The 17,938-nt window shown below is 40.9% G+C and overlaps 1 protein-coding gene across 16 annotated transcripts in view; it reads left to right on the top strand.

Moving 5' to 3' along the window:
- Positions 1-17,938, top strand: part of Ccdc158 (coiled-coil domain containing 158) — a 67,236-nt gene that overhangs the window by 7,044 nt on the left and 42,254 nt on the right. For 12 of the 16 annotated variants that reach the window (XM_006534992.3, XM_030254576.1, XM_006534994.3 and 9 more), the window contains exons 4-10: positions 1,531-1,748; positions 5,687-5,796; positions 6,177-6,504; positions 6,820-6,896; positions 8,636-8,746; positions 10,446-10,560; positions 17,616-17,735. In XM_006534992.3, coding sequence (XP_006535055.1) covers positions 1,531-1,748; positions 5,687-5,796; positions 6,177-6,504; positions 6,820-6,896; positions 8,636-8,746; positions 10,446-10,560; positions 17,616-17,735 — 1,079 coding nt within the window. Of the gene's footprint in view, positions 1-1,530; positions 1,749-5,686; positions 5,797-6,176; positions 6,505-6,819; positions 6,897-8,635; positions 8,751-10,445; positions 10,561-14,256; positions 16,385-17,615; positions 17,736-17,938 lie in introns of those variants that run through there. The other 4 variants (NM_001360020.1, NM_001360019.1, XM_030254577.1 and 1 more) reach the window with 3 other exon arrangements.

Raw genomic sequence — 17,938 nt, 5'->3', positions numbered from 1 at the left:
TGCTGATACCTTCATTTTTTTCAGTTTCTTGGTTAACTCAGCTCATGTCAGATCATCTCTCTTTAGGTATAGCATCATTCCTATTAACATTGACCTCCTGGTGGCCTAATAAAATCCCAGGTGCCCAACGTCTTGTCCTCTAAAGTTTGTTTGTTTGTTTAAGATTTGCTTTACTTGTACAAGTGTTTTGCCTGCAGTTATGTTTGTGCATCCCATGTGTGCTTGGTGCCCTCTGAGGTCAGGAGAGGATATCAGATCTGGTGGATCTGGAGTTACAGATGGTTGTGAGCCACCACTTGGGTTCTGGGAACCAAAGCTGGATCCTCTGCAAGAATAACAAGTGCTTTAATTACTGAGCCTTCTAGCCCCTTCTTATCCCTAAGCACACATCTTATTAGCAAGTGTTAGACTTCTGTGATGAGTCTCTTACCTCAGCTCTCTCCTGTATTGTTATGACTATGGAGCTCTCAACCATGTCATCACTGCCCAACCCTAGCCTTTTCAGTTCTAAACATTGAAATGTCTTAGATTCACACTTGCAAATTCTGATTCAGTAGGTCCAGAGTGAGGCTGAGGTACAACTATATTATTTTATCGTTTCTCAAGTGATCCTGATTTACTGCAAAGCTTGGCAACAGCTGTTAGAGACTCTGCTGTTACTCCTAAACTACCACTCTTCTGTGTGTGTGCCAGTGCCCGCATGCCCCTTTATCATTCTGCATTCTCACAGAAACCCAGATGCTTATTAGTCTAGCTAATATTTCCATTTTTAAACCTTTTTTAAAAAGATTTATTTATTTATTATATGTACACTGTAGCTGTCTTCAGACACACCAGAAGAGGGAGTCAGATCTCGTTAGGGATGGTTGTGAGCCACCATGTGGTTGCTGGGATTTGAACTCAGGACCTTCGGAAGAGCAGTCGGGTGCTCTTACCTGCTGAGCCATCTCACCAGCCCAATATCTCCATTTTTGTGTTGAGCTGCTGGGAGATTTTTGCTATGGATCTCTTACCAGTCTGTCACTTAAAAGTCATGGTCTCCTACCTCAGCAGGGTCCTGATGCCACAGAGAAATATTTGCCTTGACCAGGTCTCTTCCCAGCTTCAAAACTATACCATACTAAGTGAGATCCACACTCAAAGAATGACTCCCAGGCTCTTCACAGTTCAAATTTCCATCCTCGGATGTGGCAGCAGCTTTCCTCTTCCCAGAACATCTCAGCTGTCTCAAGCCCACTGGTGTTTACTGTGATGCTTCCACTCTTGAGTGTCCCGTCTCTCCTGTTCTCCAGACTGCTTGGTTGTTACTCCTACAAACTTGAAGGCAATTCAGTACAGAGGTCACGTGCTCACCCTCTTCCCCAGCCTGTCTCCTATGCATTCTCCTGTGTTCTTGGGGCTCTTAGTTGTGCTTTCACTTCCTGTTTTCCCATGAGACCTGTGCTCCTTCAGGGTTTGTTAAAGGAACCCCAAAATAGTGTTTGCCTCACAGTTGTCTTATGAATAATTAACAAATTCTCTAATATTTAGGTTCTTCAAGCCCGTTTTTTGTAACGTCTACTCATGGTACAATAATTGAAAACACATCTTCAACTGGGACTTTAACACAAATGCCCTTTTTTCCTAAATATGAAGTGGAACTTGATTCTCCGAGAAAGTCCACCCCTTACCCTGGAAAAGAGCATATTGAACGTGTTTTGGAAGAATATTCACATCAAGTTAAAGATTTGCAGAGAAGACTCAACGAAGTGAGTTGCATTCTCCTCTAGCCCCTGGCACCGGCTGTCTTGAAATAGAACTTATCCCCCTGAAAGAAAATATCAGTCATGGGTCCATCAGCTAAACCTACATTTGATCTTTCCTTTCTGTTGGGCTAATGAGACATTTACATACCATTTTCTTCTTGGTAATAATAATGTCTTAGTTTCATGAGGTAATTTTAGTAAAATCTGAATGCTTCAAAATGTTATAATTAATGACACTCATCTGCTATTAATAATTGGTTCAGGCCTGCTGTCCTGCTATTATGATAGCTGATTTCTCTTTGCAAACAGTGATAGAAAGGAAGATTTTACATGTATGTACATACAGATGGTTAAATAGATTTCAGAAGTATTGGCTAAAAATGTAAAAGGAACTCATCTAGACTCAAACTATGCATTAAGTTCCAGTAGCTACTTTGTAAAAGCCAGACTTCTTACTACCACATATAAGATCTTCATGCTAGCCTTGCTCAGTACCCATTCTCTGTCTGTCCCCTCTGCCCCAGTAGTGCTAAGCCACTTGCCCATCCTGGGTGGACCTTGTAAATCTAGATTGCCATGCCTGTCTACTTGACTCCTGGAAGATTTTTATCATCTATCAGGGCTCAGTTCAAGCATTTCCCTCTCTGAAGCCTTTCCTTCAGGTAGCATGGAGGGTGCTCTCTCTACAGTACTGTTTGTACATCGTCTGTGTTCAACAGCATGCTATTCTGCCTCATCAGACTAGATGAAGACTGTAGATGAGCCTACAATTTTATTAAAAATGGGAAAAATTATGTGCCATTTTATTATATACATGGCATACAAAGATAAATAAGCCAGGGCTCTCTCTCAAAGGAGTTCATAATTTTGGAGGCGAGCCAGTCATGTAAGCAAGTAGTGGTGAGACCTTGTGATAAATGCACCAACAAGACACACGGAGACAGAGGAAACAGACATAGTAGTAGAGAGAAGAAACAATGATTGGGCTGGCAAGATGGCTCAGTGTGGAGAGGTGCTAATGCACAAGCCTGGCAACCTGAATTCAAACCCTGTATCCTACAAGGTGAAAGGAGAGGATGGATGCCAAAGAGTTGTCTTCCCAAATGCGAGGGAGGGAGGGAGGGAAGGAGGGAGGGAGGGAAGGAGGGAGGGGCAGGCAACCTTAATTTATTTTCTATGTCTAATTTATTTCCGATTATCTCCTGGTAGAGTATGTCACATTTGACTGGTTCCCAGTAAAATCAGTAATACTTGTAATATTTACCAAACAGTGCTGTTATTATATTCCTATGTACCAGATATGTAAAGATGGGTGTGACCCTCCTTTTCCTCGGGGATCTTCGGCCAAAAAGGACCCATGAGAGGAAAAGTAACAGAGATGATGATGCATGTGTGCGTGCGCGTGTGCGTGTGTGTTCTGGAAGCCCTGTGAGTACATACTGTGAATGATGGCACCGTGACTAGCTGCAGGGATGCAGATCAACTCAAGGCTTATGTAATTTTGGGGATGGGGATCAGACTATACAGGGTGGGCAAAGGCTGAGGGCTTCCATCCCGAGCTGCCGCGTTAGCATGGAGAAGCATTTCAGGAACCTCAGGTGCTGGCTGAACAGGTTCTTAAGGAAGAAAGGAAGTAGACCTGTAATCTTAACCAAGGCTCTGTCACATTCTGCAGGTAGAGAGGTGGGGGTGGTGTTGAACTCCCCAGACAAGGGCAGAGTAGGGGAAGCGCTGCCATTGAAGGGATTCCTCGCTCTTTAAGCACTCACCTTTCTTACTCTCTTCTCTAGCCCTCTTTCTCTCTCTCTCCCTTTCCCCCTCTCTCCATGTGGCCATGGCCGGCCTCTCTCTTTCTATCCTCTCTCCTCCCTGCCTTTCTACAATAAAGCTCTAGCTCTAAAAACATAAAATAAATAAATAAATAAATAAAAAAGAAGAAGGGATTCCTCCATTACTCACCCAGCTCAGAAGACTATCTGGACCTTAATTAGCAGGGCTTTCCCACAGATGGGAAAGACATGGTCCCTTCCTTGTGGTAGGAGAGACTACTGTGAGAGTCGTCCTGCAGATGGACAGATGTTGATATGAAGCTTGGCTGGGACACTTGGTTTCTTTTTTTTTTCTGACTTGACTTGGCAACACTTGACACAGTAGCATCTCTGTCCTCCGATAGATGGCACCAGGCATCAGCCTAGGGCCTCATGTACACTAGACAAAGACTACTGCTGACTGCTGTTGCTTCCCCCTTCTTCCTCTCTGTGCCCTTTATCAAACACCTCCTCTCCATCTGCAATGCTGCCTGCCTCCCTTTCTCTCCTTGCTCCCCCTTCTTTATTCTTCCTTAAAGAGTCTCACTGTGTAACCCAGGCTGGCTGTAAATTTGAACTCCCCCTGCTGTATCCTCTTAACCTTTGGGAATTTAGGCATATGCCACTGTGGCCAGCCTTAGCATCCTAGTCTTTCTGTTTTGTAATTGTTTGTTTGTCTTCAGGTTGTTTTTGAGATAGGATTTCTCTATGTAGTCCTGACCTGACTGTCCTTGTACTCACTCGGTAGACCAGGCTGACCTCAAATTCACACTGCCTCTGACTCCTGAAATCAGTTTCTGAATACAGAAGAAATCTGATCAATCTTAGTTGACTTTGAAGAAGCCTCAGGCAAGAAAATATGTGAACACGACAGCATGTCTACCATGTCTGGGATTAAAGGCGTACACACCACCAACAACCACCTGGATCCCCAACTTAACTTTTCCTTTTCTTTCCCTTTCCTTCCTTTCCTCCTTCCTTCCTTTTTACCTTCCTTCCTTTTTTCCTCTATGGCTGTCTCAAAGCTTACTCTGTAGACCAGGATGGCCCCAAACTCAGAGATCTGCCAGTGTGCACCCCTGCCCCAGCATCCCATTCTTTATGACTGCAATCTTCATGTGTGGCAATAGAGTCTGCAAGCACATGCTCCAATCCCTACATTATCTTTGTTTCTTTTAAATCTTTCTCTTTTTTTATGTTTGCTTAATTTTAGTCTCTATTTTTGTATTTTAGGACCTTTTCATTTTCGATGGTTTTTGTTTTTCATTCAGACTCAAAAATGAGGTAATAAAAAAAGCTACTTATTATACAGTGGCCACTAGCTGTTGTTATACAGTGGCCACTAGCTGTTATTATACAGAGGCCACTAGCTGTTATTATACAGTGGCCACTAGATGTTATTATACAGTGACCACTAGCTGTTATTATACACTGGCCACTAGCTGTTATTATACACTGGCCACTAGCTGTTATTATACACTGGCCACTAGCTGTTATTATACACTGGCCACTAGCTGTTAGCAGGGAGATGCTTCAGTGCCTGGCTTTAGAAATGCCTGAATTTTTCTGTAGTTAAGCACCTTCACAGTTTTATGTTTTAAAAGTTTATTTATTTGCATTTTATATGTATAGTTGTTTGTCTGCAGGTTGTATGTATGAACTGTGTGCATGCAGTACTCACAGAGTCTGAAAGAGGGCATCAGATTCCCTGGAATTGGAGTTATAGGTGGTTGTCAGCTGCAGTATGAGTGCTGGGAATCAAACCCTGATCCTCTGCAACAGCTGCCAGTCTTCTGAACTGCAGAGCCATCTCCCGGCTTTAGAGTTTTAGATGGTAGTGGCTTTTGCCAAACATTTAAGTAAGTTAAAGGTAAAATTTGACTTTTCTTGATACATAATTTCAACCAGTTTTAAGAGACAAAACATTTTCCCATTTTTGTGTTGAGCTGGAAGACAGATTTGTTTCTCTCTCTCTCTCACACACACACACACACACACATACATAATATATAAACAATGAATTAACACATAACCCTTGAGAAATTATTGTTTATAGGATCTATATTTTGGTGGTTTAATATCTCTCTATATAGAGCTAGATTAATTTGTGTGTGTGTGTGTTTTTTTTTTCAGAGCAATGAATTACATGAGAAACAAAAATTTTACTTAAGACAGTCAGTCATTGATTTGCAAACAAAACTTCAAGAAATGCAAATGGAGAGAGATGCCATGGCTGATATCAGGTTGGGGTTTATTACTGAATTATTCCTCCTCCTCCTCCTCCTCCTCCTCCTCCTCCTCCTCTTCCTCCTCCACAAGTGCTAGAGCTTGAGCCAGGCTCTGGGCTTGGTAGGCAAGTGTTCTGTCAGTGAGGTACAGCCCAGCCCAGACACTGTTTTATGGCTTTATTCCTCACACTGGTGGAGTCCCAAATACTTGTAATCTCAGCATTTGGGTGGCTGATGTAGGAAGATTGCTATGAGTTCAAGGCCAGCCTGGTTACGTAATTGAGTTCTAGGTCATCCTGGGATCTATAGCAAAATTCTGTATATTTTTTTTTCTACTCCTTGTAGTAAAGTTGTGTTTTATCAATGTTATTTCTTTTCTTTCATTCATTTCCTAGACGAAGGGAGAGTCAGTCCCAGGAGGAGTCACGAAATCAGCTTCAGAATACAGTTCGTGAACTTGAAGCTGCCAAGTGCCTTAAGGAGGATATGTTGAAAGACAGCAGCACACAGATAGAGCAGCTACGAAAAATGATGCTTAGTCATGAAGGCGTGCTTCAAGAAATCCGATCAATCTTAGTTGACTTTGAAGAAGCCTCAGGCAAGAAAATATGTGAACACGACAGCATGTCTACCATGCACTTCCGCAGCCTGGGCTCAGCTATTAGTAAAATCCTAAGAGAATTAGACACAGAAATCTCTTTTCTTAAAGGGAGGATATTTCCAGTAAGTGGTGAGAACACTGGTTTATATTACAATGCATTGAGAGATAGTTTGTAAAATCCTTGAAAATAAGCCAAGCCTTCGTATCTTGTTCTCTGGATAATACACAATGCCGCCTCCTGATAGAAAACTAGCTATTTTACCTGTACAGCTTAGTGGGAGTATAGCCAGTGTGCAAGTGCTGTAAAATACAGGCATAGAGCTTCATTTAGTATTATTTCTATGTATAGCTCCCTAACGCATTCCTTTCATAGAAACTGCATTTTCTAAGCTTTACAATTACCAACACCCAAATTAATATCTCTATTTTAAAACCAGGTAGAGGATCAGCTTGAAACCCTGAAGTCTGAATCACAGAACAAAATAGAACTATTACTTCAACAACATCAAGATCGGTAGGTGTCCGACTGAAACAAAAACTTATGGGGATACTGTATTCTAGTTGTAGCCTCCCCTGTAGTTCCAAAGTCTATAAACTCAGAGATAACGAAAACAAAAATAGCCTTAATAACCTGTAGCAAACTTAGTTAGTTTTCTTCCGACACCTGTTAAAGCTGTAAGGAAGCCTTTATTTAAGCCTGGAGCACTGTAAATTTTGCTACAGGGGAAGAGAATGAGTTCATCTCCCAACACAATAAGGACAAGTGGGGATTTCCAGTGAGAAGAAGCTGAGGGCATTGGTGGGTCGAACATTACTCGCATAGGCTTGATGAATCCTCCTAAAGGTAGGCCATGGAAATAGATTTTCAAGCTCAAGGGTAAGCAACTTAATCACCTGTCAACAATTGACCAAATAACAAGAATGAGACTATTCTTACTGTGGTAGGCCTGACAGAGCCTGGGTAGAAGAGCCTAAGTTGATCTAAGAGTGACTTGTCACTTACCTGCTGCTTGGTTAAATGAAGCACGTAACACTCTGTGACTTAGTCAAAGAGTTGTAAGCGTGTATTCATAATGTGTTTGATTGATGGGATCCTTCTCTAGATCTCCCGGGAGATATAGCACATAGTATTCATATCGTGTAACAAACACATATTGCTTATAGTATTCAAGGTTTACAAAACAGGATCTCACTCTGTCACCCAGGCTGGCCATGAATTCCTGGATTCCAATGATCTTCCTGCTTCACCTTCTCAAGTACAGGACCAGAGTCACATACCACCATGCCTTGTTTAGTTCTCCTAGTTTATTGCTACTGAAATGCAGATTCAGAATTCTGAAACCCTAGCTGGGATTCTAGTGTTGTTATTAAAGGAGCAGCATGCCGGGCATGGTGATGCATGCCTTTAGTCACAACACTCGGGAGACAGAGCCGGGTGGATCTTGGCCATTTTGAGGGTACCTTGGTGTACACAGCAAGTTCCAGGACAACCAGAGCTACATAATAAGAGAGATCTTGTCTCAAAAAGAAACAACGAAAGAAAGAAAGAAAGAAAGAAAGAAAGAAAGAAAGAAAGAAAAGAAAGGAAGGAAGGAAGGAAAGAGAAGGAAGAAAGAGGGAGAGAGGGAGGGAGGGAGGGAGGGAGGGAGGGAGGGAGAGAGAGAGAGAGAGAGAGAGAGAGAGAGAGAGAGAGAGAGAGAATAATAACAGTTTAAAACCCAGGCATGTTAGTAATGTCTGTAATCCCAACACTGAGAAGGTAGAGGCCAGCTAGGACTACAAAATTAAAAGTCAGTCTTAGGGTTTTACTGCTGTGAACAGACACCATGACCAACGCAACTCTTATAAGGACAACATTTAATTGGGGCTGACTTACAGGTTCTGAAGTTCAGTCCATTATCATCAAGGTGGGAGCATGGCAGCGTCCTGGAAAATCTGGTGCTGGAGGAGCTAAGAGTTCCACTTCTTGTTCCAACGGCAGCTAAGAGAAGACTGACTTCCAGGAAGCTAGGATGAGGGTCTTAAAGCCCATGCCTACAGTGACACACCTACTCTAACAAGGCCACACCTCCTAATAGTTCCACTCTCTGGGCCAAGCAAACAAACCACCACACTGTCTCAAACAGATGAAAGAGTAGCATGTGTAAAACTGGAACAAATACTAAGTCTGAAGGTGTTGCAAGCATTAACTTGAGATAAGTCATAGGTGAGAAGAGCTTCCTATATTCTAACAGTCACTTTGTTCTTGCTTAGGATTGAGCAGCTGATCAGTGAACATGAAGTTGAGATAACAGGACTTACGGAGAAAGCCAGCAGTGCTCGAAGCCAAGCCAACAGTGTCCAGAGTCAGCTGGAAATCATTCAGTATGTGTGTACTAGTAGTTTGAAATTGATTCCATTTATTGTAACATAAAAGCTATTATTTTAAACTGGAGATTTGGCTCAGCCATCAGTAGCACTTGTTGCTCTTGCAGCAGACCTGGGTTTGAGTTCCAGAACTCACCTGGCAGCTCATTACTGTTATCTGTGATTGTAGTCTTGCAAGGGGAAGGGGTGTCCCTGCAGGTTTTATTGCTGATAGGGAAATGATCCAGGGGAGGGAAGAGTGAAAGTTGGTTCAGTCTAACTTAGGTAGCTGGTGCTGGGCCAAACCTCAAAGGTCAGATGCCGGTTGGTTTATTTTAGTCATCTATAAGCACAGCAAAACTTTGGGAAAAAAATTCTGATAATTATCTCAGTCCCATGAGTATAGCAGAGATTAAGACATGTTTACATTGAAATTCTTTTCAAAGTACAAAGATGGGTACTATTGATGTAGAGATAGTGGCCAAGATTTAGGGTCTGGGGAGAATGACTAAGGAAAATACGTCTGTGAGTGTCAGCTTTGGCCTGGCCCTAAGGTAACATAGCAGTCACTTAGGCTTCTGTAAAGTACAAGTGGCATCTCTCATAAGGATGGGTTTTGTGGTCCAGAAGCAATGCTCAAGATTTAGGAGGAAAGGGGCTGGGATAAGCAAAAGATAAATTCTGAGGGATATGGGTGGAGCCCGATAGCAAAGTATCACCAGGTTGGAAAGTACACTCTTCCCAGCATTCCAGGCGAACAGGTAAGCATCCTCTTTCTTTGAAGAGACAGGCCTGCAGCTATTATTCTAGTATGCTGTCCTAATACCTTTTTGAAGTTGCTTAGTAATTTCCATGTAAAAGTGATAAAACTTCTGTAACACGCTTTTGTGTCACTATGTATGAATCCTGGGATTTGCTGAGTTCATATTTAAAATGATAGGACAAAGTGTGTGTGTGTGTGTATATATATACACACATATATGTATAATTATGTGTGCATCTATGAACAAAGTTATACATAGGTATATATGTCCAAGTATATACATAAAATATATGTGCATAAGAAATTTTATAATTTGAACTAATGCAAAAAACTATGCATAGCCCTTTTATTTTAAAGGTCTACTGTGTTTATATGAGTATGTATACCTGTGTGTGCACATACAAGGACCTATGTGCATGTGGGGACCATAAAGAGCATCTGAGTTCTGAGAGCTGTAGTTCTAGGTATTTTCAGAATGTACAGCATGTTACGTAGGTGCTGGGGTCGTAAATCTTCTCCTCATGATTTCATAGTTAACACTCATAATCACTGAGCCATCTCTCTAACCTCCAGTGCTGATATTTTTAATCATATTGCAGAAGTAGAGAATAATGTAATGAACACACACATATATGTGTATATATATGCATATATGTATATGTATACATACACACACACACACACAGACACCATGAGCTTTGGCAAGTAACTTGTTTTAGGTGCTTGGAATTTAACAGAATTTTACATGCAGCACACCTAACTTATATCTCTAAGCATTGTCCTCAACCCTGAGCTGTAACTCAGAAGAAACAAGTTTGTATAATGAAAGACTGTTGTTCTAATGACTCCATATAAAGTCATTACTGGTAGTATCTAAGAGATGTGAGGGCCCATAGGGTACCATGCATATTCTTAACTTGATATCTGCTTTTCTGCCCATTCAACACTTTTTAGAGAACAGGCAAGGAACCAGAACTCCATGTATATGCGCCAGCTCAGTGACTTAGAGTCTACTGTTTCTCAGCTGCGTTCTGAACTGAGGGAGTCCAAAAGGATGTATGAAGATAAGGTCAGTTTAAACATCACTTCCAAGGGCTGTTTTTTTGCACATTGAATCATTTTTAATAGTTTGTTTGAAAATGAACAATCAATAATTTCTAACTAAAGGAATATTTTTAAAATCAGTGTTAGTTGGTAAACAAACATGCTAAATTATATGTTAACTTATAAACTTTTATTTAAGTTGATGTTTAAATTCATTATAAAGTGATTGAGAAATATTTTTCAGGTAATTTCTAGATAATAAATTGAGTAGCACAGAGTGTAGGGACAACACTACTCCTGCATGCCTGAAGCTCTAGATTAATCCTCACTACCACAAAATTGAGTTAAAAGTAAAGAATAGAACTATGCCATTTATCTTTTGCTAAGGCTTGGCTTGGCAAGTGTGGCCAGCTGTCTGTGTCTCCCACCAATGCTTTGGGGGCTTAATTCATCCCTTCAACTTCTAGTCATTTTTGTGTCTAGAAAACTAAACTTTAAGATTACTCAAAATAATAAAGTAAAAATTAGGAAACTCAGTCTTCCTATTTCATCATATAATTTCTCTTTAAAAGCAGATAATAATATTTTGCAGGAGGTGAGTCTGGAGAGATGGCTCAGCAGTCAAGATTGTGTACTGCTTTTACAGAGAGACCTGAGTTCAGTTACTGCCACCCACAGCATATGGTTCCCAGTCCCTGGAGCCCACAGCTCCAGCTCCAGGATGCCCACCATCTCCATGATTCCATATTATTATCAACCATTTATTCAGAGCTTAGATTTTTGTTAATTTCAACCATTTGAAAACAGTGAAATTCCTAAAACTAGAAAAACAAGAGTTGCCTTTCAGAGGAGGTCATGTTCTGCATCCCTGAGAAGGGTGTTGATGTTTGCCTTAAGTGGTTGCGTTCCACTTACTGTACAGTGTCTTACTTTGTGAATGTTTGGAAGATGAGTTCACTTAGGTTATCATAGAGCAGTAGTTCTCACCCTTTGGGATCTGCTCACCCTTTCACAGAGGTGGCATTTCAGATATCCTGCATATCAGATATTTATATTATGATTCATAACAGTAGCAAAATTACAGTTATGAAATAGCAATGAAATAATTTTATGGTTGGGTCACCACAACATGAAGAACTGTATTAAAGGGTCACAGCATCAGGACGGGGAACCCCTGCTTTAGAGAGCCTTGCAGAGATAACTCAGGTACAGTTTTTCCTATACCTTAGTTATTTATTTTAGGGTGGTCATTTAGAATAGAGGGTAATGCAGCTACCACCCCTTTCATAAATGACAACCATCCTGTTAGCTGCAATAGAGGAAGCTGGTCTCTGTGCTGGCAGACTTAATGGACAGACAGTGCAGCACTGTCTTCCACACATTGACTTACTGTCTTGTGCACAGCACAGCTTAGCTTCCACTGCCATTCCAGTGATGACCACAGGGAGGTGCTGTCTTCCTTGGCTCAATGATGTACATTAGATGTCTACCTTTAACTCTGTAGCAAGAGGAGGAAATTTTCACACGGTTTTATCAAAGTCAGCAGAGGAAATTAACAGGAACTGTATACTCTCACCCCAGCCATGTCTTGCAAACATCTTGATCACTACTCACAGGAAGGGAGTCCATGCAGTAAGAGAAGAAAGCCATTTACCTCTATTAAATGTCAGGTGGTATTCTCTCTCTTCAGATGTTGAGTTGAAGATCATTAAACTGATTTTATGATTAACTAGGGGTTGTAGTTTGAATAGCATCCATCCTTTTTAAATCTCTATGTATAGCTTCTAGTCTCGGGGCAAGATAATTTTAATTACTACTACCTCAAAGCATCCCTCGGGACCCAACTCAATAAAGCCAAGAGAAGCTCACTTTTGCCTTCTAGTTTCTTTTCTCAGGACAAACCTTTGTGTTGATGGCGATTGTCCACTCCCTGTAGACAAAGCACTCTATACAAAGGGCATGACCCTCCCTTCAGAAGCCAGAGCAGAAGGGTGGTCATGGTCTCAATAAAGCATGGCTAGGAGGATGTCACATGATAATCTGACAGACAGAGGAGCACCATTGTATTATAGTCCAGTAAAAAGGTGCTATTATTTTTAAAGTGTTATTCTTGACTATCCAAACCATTCTGAAAAGACAGATATTTACTGACATAAGACTCCGAAAAGTCACAAACTACTAAATCAAGCTCAATTCGCCTATGTTTTCTTATGTCATTTGTAATTACTATGGTTCTTCATTATATTGTAGCTTGAAAAAATGATCTCTTCATAAGCTTCATCCAGTTTGCTTATTTATCTTGTCTAATATATCATGTTGACATATTAGGACTATTGTCCTAATGTGTTCTAATGTAAATAATTGATCACCAATACTTTTTTGTTTGTTTGTTTGTTTGGTTGGTTTGTTTTGTTTTTTCGAGTCAGAGTTTCTCTGTGTAGCCCTGGCTGTCCTGAAACTCACTTTGTAGACCAGGATGGCCTTAAACTCAGAAATCCACCTGCCTCTGCCTCCCGAGTGCTGGGATTAAAGGCGTGCGCCACCACGCCCAGCTCTCACCAAGACTTTTGATAATCTTCTTTTAAGTATTTATTTATTTAATGTATATGAATGCTTTATCTGCATGTACACCTGCATGCCAGAAGAGGACATCAGATCACATTATAGATGGTTTTGAGCTACCAGTTGGTTGCTGGCAATTGAACTCTGGAAGAACAGTCAGTGCTCTTAACCACTGGGTCATGTCTCCAGCCCTGACTTCTGACAGTCTTAAGTAGTAAACACTTACTAAGGAGGATAGCCAGCACATGGGATGCTGATTTAGGAAGCTCGCACATTCAAGGCCTGCCTGAGCTACATCTTAAGGCCCCATCTCAAAAAAGGGGCTTCTAGGTTTAATCAGATCCTTGAAGTGTTGATAAAATACATCATTAACTGAAGGGATTCGAACCTGCTGACGGATAACTAGGCTCTCCTGGAGAAGCAACTCCTGCTGCCTGCTTGGTGTAACTGAGCAACAAAGATCAGGCATGTTACAATGAGGATTTGATTTGGAGGAACACAAAATATCATACTATGAAGTGGTTTTGTTAGGAAGACTTGGAAGCAGGATTTAAAAAGCATATTCTTGTGCACAGTTTGTTTAATTTTCGTATATTGTGACTTCATGTTGTTAAAATCTTAAGATACATGGTCTCCTTTGGTGTTTCAGTACAGATTTTAGTATATAATGTTCAAACACCAAGAGAAAAAAAGCAAAGAAAATAATGCAGAAAGGTTAAGGATAGAGCTCAGTTGGGGGAGTGCCTGCTTAGCATTCTTAGTTCTGAGTGGACCCCCAGAACATAGCTAACATGGTGTGCTAGAGCACACCTAACACGGTAGCACATGCTTGACATGCCAGTGACTGGGCAGTAGGAGCAGGGTCATGAGAGGTTCACGGTTGTCCTTGGCTACATGAGGAGTTTAAGACCGCCTGAGGTACCTGAGACTGCCTTAAAAACAAGATGTTTTTGATAAGCCTGAACAAAACTTTTCTACCTAGAATGTGGAAATTCAGAGAAAAGCTGTTACAAAGAATAATTTTTTTCAGGTTAACAAGTATTTCATATTGGTGAAAACAGACATTCTATATCTAGGAAAATTTTAGATGTAGCCTTTTTAAAAGCTGACAAAAGTGTTTTACTATAATGCTGTCTTCTATTCTTTTCTTTCCGTTTAGGAGCCTCCAGAATTCCCCTTTACGAATCTGGACCAGTAGAAGCTGTCACTATTGACTCTGTAGATTTGGCTTTACTTTTAACTTTCGCTTTTTGACAACAACAACAACAAAAGCATAGCACTATCTTTCTAAGTTCATCCTGTGTTGACAGTAGTTGGTGCTGGATTGCCTAGTCCATAGTGAAGATGGAGCAGCACTGTCTGGAGCTGTCCACTGTGCTAGCAGAGCGTATAACGGCTTCAGAGTTCTGTGCAGCTTCAAGCTGAAGCACAGAATCAGAGCGAAAGAAAGCACACTCATAAAAACAAAAAATAAAGCATAGCTGTAATATGATTTGATGTGATTGGCCGATACTCCTAAAATCAGTGAAATTTGAATAGAAATCTTGTACTAATTTGTACTGATCCAACCCAAAAAGTCTGTTCATGGATGGTGAAAAGGGAAAACCAGGCAAGAAAGGAGGAGGAAGCTTGTCTGTCTGTCTGTCTCTCCCGTGTCCGTGCTTCTGCACATTCTGAAGGCTTTTCTTGGCAGTTTTGTCTTACAGCTGTTTGTATCAGCTCGGCTGCGACTCCACTGGTTTTCCCTTTCACTGTCCATCCGTGTGTGCGAGCGATGGATTAATGCACACACCGTGCATACAGGCGTGTGTGCTCTAAAAAGTGAAAGGTAAAAGCAGAGCTTAGCAGCCGAGTCAGTACTGACAGCTACAGAGCCAGGTCCCTGCCTGCCAGCCGGGGGGTGGGGAGGGGGGTGCTTTGCCGGAGGACGGGAGGGGAGGACAGGCGACGGGCAGGTGGGTGCCAGAAAGTGTGCCCTCCCCTTCCCCTCCCCCTCTCCCTCCTATCTCTCTAGTTTTGGCCTCCTGTTATTGTCAAGTTTGATATTGTGAAAGAGCCACCCCAATTTTGATTTTTCTTTTTGCAGTAAAGACAGAGCTATTTTGAAAGAACATATACAAATAACCCTTTGCTCAAGGAGCGAAGGTTTGCACCCAGCTAGGAGAGTGGTGATTCAGACTAAAGACTTTTGTTCAACTTAGGGCCCAACGTAGAGGACGTATAGAATCCAGTCTAATCTTTTTTTGATACTTTTCTTATAAGTCATGAAAAACTTAAATAATAAGAAAAAATATTTTTAAAAAGTAAAGGTACACAATTGGAGGGAACATGAGAGACCATGTAGAACATCTTTAAAAATTGTACCTCAGCAAAGTGGAGGCATGGTGGTATGTGACCAGAGCCCAGCACAGTCTCCCTGAGCCTGCCAGCCCACAGAATTGCTGTGACGCAGTAAGATGTTGCGGCTCCTACTCCCTCCTGAGTGTGCTCACTCAGGCTTTCTTCTCAGACTGAATTGACAAGGCCACCTCGGCTGATGATTCATTTGCTCAGAAGCCACGTAGGTTAGAGGTTACACTCCCATCTTTCTCTGTATCTGCCCTCAGATGGGGCATACGAATCAAAGTTTTCTCACTGGTGTGGGTATTGGTTGTTTTGTTTGTTTTGTTTGTTTGTTTGTTTGTTTGTTTGTTTGTTTTAGTACTAGGGGTTGAATCTAACAGGCACTCTTCCACTGAGCTGTATCTCAGGTTAAAGATACTTCTTAAGCTAGGTATAGCAGAACAAGCCAGTAATCAATTAATTCTTGTGAAATTGTTTATAAAATGCATCTTACAATCAAATACAATCTATAACCTAATATTTCATGTGTACTTAATACTTGTGAGAATGCATTGTAGCGTTATAAAGCATAATCAGTCAGAGCTTTGTGCTTTATGTACTTAACCCTCATGGAATATTTTTAATATATAACATAATCACTCAAAGCCAACTTAAACATATATTCAGTGTAAATGTCAAAATTTATGTTCTAAGTTCTATAGGCTGATACTACATTATAGACAAATGCATAACTGTATGATATTTCTATATTAGCTCTTAGATTACTTATGTATCCATGTAAATGGATATAGAAGCCCTACACGTGTATGCTTTCTTGTCAAGGAGATAGGTATATATGTGTATGTGTATATGTGTAATGTCATTATTGACTATATATTGGTTTAATAAATGAACATTTTAAATGAATCTGTTTCAAGTAAAAATAAAAAGTTATTAAGAAAAAATTTGTCTTGGTCATGTTTTCCAGTTAAGAAAGTTTGATCACATCCAAACTGTTTTACTCTTGACACAAATTTTCAAGCCTATTTAATAGCCTTAGGAATAGGAAGAAATGTGCAGTATTTATGCCAGTATGAAACCTTTTTGAATTCTAGAAAGTAGATGATTATTTTTTAAATAGTTGTAACTATGGTGAGGTTCATTGCATAACACTAAGTATTAACATGTTCTTATGAAATGGTTCATTATCTAATTCTTCATATTGTGTGGCTCCGCTCAGATCAAAACCCATAGTCTCCGTAGTCTGGGATCTCCACTCTGTGTTGAAGGCTGTAGGAACATTTGCGGTCCTGAAGGCAATGCCCTCCTGTAGACCTGCGAAGTGCTGAGTTTGTGAAAGGAATCCCTCTGTGATACATCATTGGTTCAGTGAACTACATTTCTCTTTCTTCAGAAAAACAGCTGCCCTGACTGAAGGAAAAATACATTCATTAAAGCTGGCTCTCATTCCTGTTTGTAGTTGAAGAGAATGAAGTTTTGAAGCTTAAATTGTCCAGTGCTATATTCTCCTGACTCTAAATCTATAGATATCCACTCATTCTTCTGAAACATGGCACCATGATGACAGCAGGAATACTATCCTGACTCATTCTTTTATATTCAGTATCTGAGACTCTCTCTCTCTCTCTCTCTCTCTCTCTCTCTCTCTATCTCTCTCTCTCTCTCGTGTGTGTGTGTGTGTGTGTGTGTGTGTGTGTGTTTTCAAGACAAGGTCTCATTATGTGGCTCTGACTATCCTGGAACTCACTCTGTAGACCAGGCTGGCCTTTAGCTCTCAGAGATCCGGCTGCCTTTATCTCCCACGTGCTGGGACTAAAGGCATGCATGTACCACTATGCTGATCTGAGACACTGATATGCTAAAGCAAAATAGCTCTTTTTGGTATTCCAAGAGTCACTTGTTGGGGTCTACAACACATTATGCCATAAGAAGATAAATTCTTCACAGACGATAAATTCTGAGGCGTAAAAACTCAGTGTACTGTGCCCAGATACAGCAGTCACAAGTGCTTTATTTTGATTAATATCCACACTAACTCCTATGGAGATGTTAAGGCTAGAAAACCCTGCATAAGACCTTTCCGTTTCAACTCTCAGGGAGACCAGCTGTTCTCGGAAGGCTTTGTTTGAGTATAGCCAGCCTGGCTGCATGTGTTTGATTTGGAATTTCTTCCAGATAGAAGAGCTGGAGAAGCAGTTAGTCCTTGCCAATTCAGAGCTCACCGAGGCGCGCACAGAGCGGGACCAGTTCAGTCAGGAGTCAGGAAATCTGGACGACCAACTCCAAAAGCTCTTGGTGAGATTTTGCTCTAAAGTACAGGATTTGGAGTCTGGGGGAATTCTCATTACATTTCACAAACTAATTAACATTATAAAATTATGGCTTTTATAAAATATTTGTGCATACACATGGAATATCATTCTATATACGTCATGTGTTTTTAAAAAGGTATTATATTCTCTGGGTCTTTTTCCTTAGTCATGGCTATTACAGTGCTA

Source organism: Mus musculus, chromosome 5 (assembly GCF_000001635.26).
Source record: "Mus musculus strain C57BL/6J chromosome 5, GRCm38.p6 C57BL/6J".
Taxonomy (NCBI): domain Eukaryota; kingdom Metazoa; phylum Chordata; class Mammalia; order Rodentia; family Muridae; genus Mus; species Mus musculus.
The sequence above is the reverse complement of the archived record's forward strand: the minus strand, read 5'-3'. Positions and strand labels throughout refer to the sequence as shown.